This window comes from Manduca sexta, chromosome 13 (assembly GCF_014839805.1).
Source record: "Manduca sexta isolate Smith_Timp_Sample1 chromosome 13, JHU_Msex_v1.0, whole genome shotgun sequence".
NCBI classification, from domain to species: Eukaryota; Metazoa; Arthropoda; class Insecta; order Lepidoptera; family Sphingidae; genus Manduca; species Manduca sexta.
The window spans coordinates 12,790,661-12,796,876 of record NC_051127.1 but is presented as its reverse complement, the minus strand read 5'-3'; the positions used below and the strand labels follow the sequence as shown (position 1 = coordinate 12,796,876).

At 34.4% G+C, this 6,216-nt stretch overlaps 1 protein-coding gene across 1 annotated transcript in view; it reads right to left on the bottom strand.

Annotated features, from left to right (window-relative positions):
* Nucleotides 1–1,532: 1,532 nt before the first annotated feature.
* Nucleotides 1,533–6,216, bottom strand: part of LOC115445479 — a 146,763-nt gene continuing 142,079 nt past the window's right edge. Inside the window, exon 2 of the mRNA XM_037438317.1 lies at nucleotides 1,533–1,738. Coding sequence (XP_037294214.1) covers nucleotides 1,535–1,738 — 204 coding nt within the window. The 3' untranslated portion in view covers nucleotides 1,533–1,534. The remainder of the gene's footprint in view (nucleotides 1,739–6,216) is intronic.

Below are 6,216 nucleotides of genomic sequence, written 5' to 3'. Positions count from 1 at the left end.
TATAAACGTTCAAACATCCCACATTAAGATCGGCTGGCGGCAGTGGTAGAACATATGTTAGCGAAAAAAACATATATTGTAACTATTCTGTAGACGTACGACAAAATTACTATAAATAAAACGAGTTTTGGGTTTCTGAGCTGATTAGAAAAATTACTGACGTATAGATTTCGTAGTTTTGCCATAGTCCCAGCGCAATCGTTCCTCTAACCCTATTTTCACACTCTATTCACCACGTTAATAGGTTCCTTTGATAATTCGTACATTTTAATTCTAAATATTCCCGAATTTACATTTTACAGCGTCAAAAGGCGATCTCTCGATTTGAAGATAATGTGTTTTATACGCTCAATTAATCCAATTTGTGAAGGGAACGAATGAATCCTTTAGTTTATTTAATCAATTATTTAAATTGTAACCAGTACCCGTTGGTTTCGAATTCAAATTAATTTGTTTTTGTTAGATTTGGTCTAAGTTATATAAACACAGGCTAATATTATTTATCCGTAATGTCGTTTTGGAATGTCAAATGTCGTTTTAAACTGACATTTGGTGGTTTATTGTCCAACCACTCTCTCTGATTCATGGCCTCCTAGTAAAGTAACGTTTGTGTCTTGCAAAAATTAAAATCTTGTTACTTATCCTGGATTTCGTGTTTTTCCCGTAACCCATTTAAAATTAATTCATTGTGTATCTAATCGTGATATTGCTGTTTATACACATGAATCAAATGGGTTTAATCAAAGCAAAATTGAAGTCATTACCACATTAATTGGTAATTGATAATTTAGCATTCTAGTTGAATGATCTCGAATTATTATAGGCGGGATAATTACAATAATAACTTATATTATCACTAGCTTATGGTTACAATTTAACACATGGTTTAACTGTGGTTTATTTAGCTTTGGTTTGCGGTTCCGTTCAAGCGAATAAATTTTAGAAGTTATGTAATTAAAATATAACAAAACCTGTTTTTTTTTAATAATAGCTTCAAACCGGTGTAGGATTTTTTAGAATCAGTTGAACATTTCCAGAGATTACACTTTATAACTTACTTCCCCTCTATCACACACAAGCATTTGATGGAGACTTTTGGTACATACTCCGTTTTTGGAATAAGAAGTAGCTTATAAAACTTAGAAAAATGTTGATTCCTGTTATTGAAACATTTTTCAGAATTGGACCAGTAGTACTTCCAACGATAAGCGTATTTAATCTTAAACAATATTATTATTATCTTCAATAAATAATTCATTCAAACACACTCACACGCTTTTTATCCCCTAAGGGGTAGGCAGAGGGGCAACTGGTGTACTTAATTTTCGCCTCGTGTATTCCGTCCCATGATGAGATAGGGGGCGGAGCCTATTGCCATATTGGACACAAATTCCAGACTCCAGTCTGATACTAAGTAGAAAAACCAAAAATAACTTTGCTCGCCTCGGAGATCGAACCCGAGACATCAGCGCTGTTACCTTACCGTACAACTACGCCACCGAGGCAGTCATACAATATAAAAAAAAAAAATGTCTTACTGATAATCGTGTCGGGCATAACAATGTCCCAATAGGCGACATTCTATAGCGCTGCATGAGGTCGGACCTGGCGCGTCTTTAGGACCCCGTACTGCGTACGTGACGTTGAACCCGAAGACAGATAGCAGACCTAGGGCCCTCAGTTGGGTACCTTCTAGCCTGTTTAGTGTTAACTCCACCACCAAGACTGGACTTTGGACCTGAAACAATAGAGAATAGTTTACATTAAAACGGAGAGATTTTTTTTAGAGTTGCTTGTTAGTTAATGGGTGAGGTTTTCGAAAGCCCTTTTTCTTTAAGTTTAAGGAATGGAATTTCTTGGAATTGTATTTGTTTATAAATACTTATGACCTGACACAGAAAAAAACATGCTTTGGCAGTGTTGATTTTTCGTTTGAAAATGTTTCAAATACTACAACATGGCGTTGTCGTTCCTGGTCTGTCCAGTCGCAGGATGTCCACTGCTGAAAATGGGCCTCCCCAAAGATTTCCAGATCGCCCTATTGGAAGTGGCCCGCATCCAGCGACCTTCTGCGACTTTATTCGGTTATCTTTCCACCTCGTGGGTGGACGAACGACGATGAAAAAACTGCTTACGAAAACCTAACTAAATTATAATAAAATGTACAGATATTAATAGCATTTACATAAAGCCAGTCAGATACTGTAGTATTCACATGTTTCGTATGTAAATTGAATGTTAAATATGATGACAAAGGATCGTACTCAAAGAAACGTAGAATTATTTATGAACATGTCACTTCGCCATCTTTTCCGGAAATTACTTGATGTAGAATTTGGCGAGGATCCAATGCTTTTTGTTTTTTGGCTGCGTCTTAAGCGGATCATGGTGATTGTTTACTTTCTGCTGAGGTTTTAAATCCGATGCGACAATACGGCACGGGGTGGATTTAACAAGACCCAAATTTTAGTATGAAATTATGACAACTTATTTACTATTATTAAAATTAATTTATTACTTATTTTCCGAGCATATGAATGTAATACTCTAAACAACAATAAAAATAATTTATATTTTTCCTTCTCTTTATCAGTATTATAAGGTACCTTAAACTGATTTTGAAAAGAGCAAAACCAGAGTTCTTGCTCTTTCTTCTTTGGTGAGAACTGATTTTCGAACTGGTGGTAGTTAATATTGATGGAATCAAAGAAATCATTTCATTTAATTTTATTTACACTTTGCCCTTTTTCATGCAATTATATAACCCATCGACATTTAGACAGTTATCTGATCGCCTATAATTCCATGTGATATGGGCGAGTTCAGTGGTTAATAAAAATAGGAAGTATTTCAGGCTGCTAAGATCGAAAATAGCATGTCATCAAATTAGCTTGACAGTCCTGGTCGTCCAGTTGCATAAAGAAGCTACTGAAGCAGGTAAGAAACGGAATTATAAGTTGCAGAAAGAGGGTATAAATGAAAATCTTGACATATACATCGCTACAGTATTTTAGGGATTTTTGTAGCGCGAATGGTTTTCCACGCAACAGAAGTCGCGAGCAACACTTTCAAAGAATAAAGTTTGAAAAGAGTTTAATTAAGAATTCAATTTCTTGTTAATAATGAATAATTAATACGCATATATACAGTTTTTTTTTATTAAAATTGTATCGTGTACTTAGACTTTTGAGACGTCCAGTAACATTAAACACATAAATTATTTCCGATAGGCCGCAAAATAATGATGATGACAAAAAATATAGATGGGCTGGGGTGGCAAAAAATATAGATTTTCCAGATTTTGCTCCTCCTCGAAAAAATTCAAGATAAATGAATAAATTCATAAACAAAATCAACAACGTTGCAAAATAACGAATACCTTCCAAGTATAGTACGATGTAAATCATATTTATTCCCGCGTAAACCCCAAGGAGAGCTTTGAGTATTAAATTCACTTTTGTATAATCTAAGGTTTTAACATCGCGGATGAGGTAATGTTTTTGTATGGAGTATTTTACAAGGTGTTGAGCCTTAAAGAATTTATGTTTACCGAATAATCTACCATATACGTTTCACTTACGGCTTAGAGTTTTGTAGACGGATTTGGAGCCGTTACCCTTTTCGCAAACGTTTGAAGACAAAATCGTATCGTACGCGTAATCGTATTATTAACTTATATCCGAATGACACGCATGACAAGTAACGTTTCCGAAACAACTAATGCAAACATGTGGAAATGTATGCACTCGTTAATCGTAATGCTTTCGAATACGATGCTTACGATACGATTTTTACAATACTCTGTCATATTTTAGTTCCAAATACGCTCACGGGGCGCTATTAAAATAGGGTACCGGACTCATTTTTGTTCTTTACTTTTATCAAATATTTACATAATATAAATGATAACACAGAAGGAATTATTAAAATCCGGTAAAATATCAACAAGTTATAAGTCTTTGAAATTGGGTGGAAGGGGTAATTAACAAGAAACAGAAAAGAGACAAAATACCCACATGTGACGTCATCGGGAATTACGACGCGTGCGAAAGATAGAGATGAAGCGATATCCCCACATCGCGCCCACTTCTGCACATTACAATATTTTAAATATGAATTACTCGGTCATTTTAACCAATTTTTATGCAGTTTTCGCAGGAGTGCTTCTTTTCGTATTATTAACCATTACATATAGAATAATGTACAAAATCAAGCATAGGCCGGTCCCCTATTCCTATACAAAAATTTTCTTGAACGAATACTTTACGTTGACTAAAACTTCATACAGTACTAAAACTAAAATTTTATACAGTAAAAGAATATATTCATAGAAAATACTATTAAATAAAACAGAGTTATATGTGACTGCTTGTATCATTTTGTGGAGATGGAACAAGCTCTGGTAATAACATGGCAATTAATACTCAACGTTATTTAATTATAGTCTGTCATAATTATTGTTTCGCCGACAAAATAATCTGCACGAGTAATTGTTGCAAATGAACAATCCTTAAGTGATTAAGAATAAATTATAAATACGATTGCCAGCTATACTATTATTTTCTGGGATCATTAAAATTTAAAACAAAAGGATTAATTGTAAATACGATTGCCAGCTATATAATTATTTTTGTGATTATAAAACAAAAAAGAATAAATTAGTAATACGATTGCCAGCTATATTATTATGTTCTAGAATTATTTAAATTTAAAACACAAAGAATAAATTGTAAATTTACGATTGCCAGCCATAAAATTATTTTCTGGAATTATTAAAACAAAATCTTTATAAATATTAATCAGACAAATTATTATGGTATTTTACCATGTTATTCTTAACATAATTGTGCACGTCTTTTTCCGTGTTTATATGACGTTAAAAGTAAATGATGCTGAACGGTATTGGAAGCAATTATTAACATAGACCGTAGCCTGAATTTACGTATAAGGTACTTTTTAACTAGGATAGGGGCCGTTCAATTGTTACGTAACGTAACTTGGAGGGAGGGGGGGGAGGGCTCGTAAAACGTTACGATCGGTTACAGGCTCTGGGGTTCGTACTACGCGTTATGTATCATTGGTTTTTTATTTAAAAACAATAACAAAGGTATTTCATCGACTTTCCGGTACTTTGCGTGATATACATTGTGAATATTAGAAAAAAATGATACTTTAGAGTTACGTAACTTTTGGAGGGGTCGTACAGGAAAACGTTACGGCGCGTTACATGTCGGCTTGGAGGGGGGGTGTAAAAATGTTCAAAAATTGCGTTACGTAATACTTAATCGGCCTCATAGTAATTAATGGAATTTTATAGAATTTCAACATAAAAGATATATTTTGAATTGGCAACTGGCATCTCTGTCGCCACACAACACATATTCACACATCTCGACGTCTAATTACAAAACTTGTTTTAAGTCGTTTTCGTATGAGTTATGTTCGTTATGCGGGTTTATTATTTATGTGGAAGACTGAATTCCCTCTCGTGATGTCTTTGTTATTAACTTTTGAAACAGTGCGCTATAATTTTGATATACTGTTGCTGTGCGTACTAAGTACCATTTGTAAGATTGTCAACATGTTTAATTAAGGGAAGAAAGAATGAAGGTTTATTGTCACATCTGGTGAATGCAATACATAATACATGTGGGTAAGATTAAACTGCTTAATTAGTGCAGTTCCTGTGACGTGACAATTATAATAGTGATATTGGATTTTTGTATTCATTATCAGCACGGCTACCTTTTCTTTTTATTGCTTTGAATATCGAGACGAGCTTGCCGTTAGCTTGATTGTAAGCGATACGACCGCCCATAAACAGTAGAAACACCATCCAACACCTTGAATTACAAAGTATTGTTTGGTATTCCACTGCGCTCACCATCCTAAGGCATGAGGTATTAAGTCACATTATGTCCAGTAGTTACATTAACTACAATGACCTTCAAACCGGAACACAACAGTGACTGTGGTGAGAAATAGACATTGCGGTGGTACCTACCGAGGCAGATTCTCATATACCTACCACCAGTACAGGGAATTTGTGCTTGAATGGCAAGGCTCACCCTCCTATAATATCATGGGGTGCTTTGGTTGCATCTTAGTATCCCTTTGGGGATAAAGGTGTGATGTGTGTAAACACAAATTTTCTTTGGATATACATAATATATTTAATTGATATTTCTTTAATATATTGAGGCTTTACATGTCCAG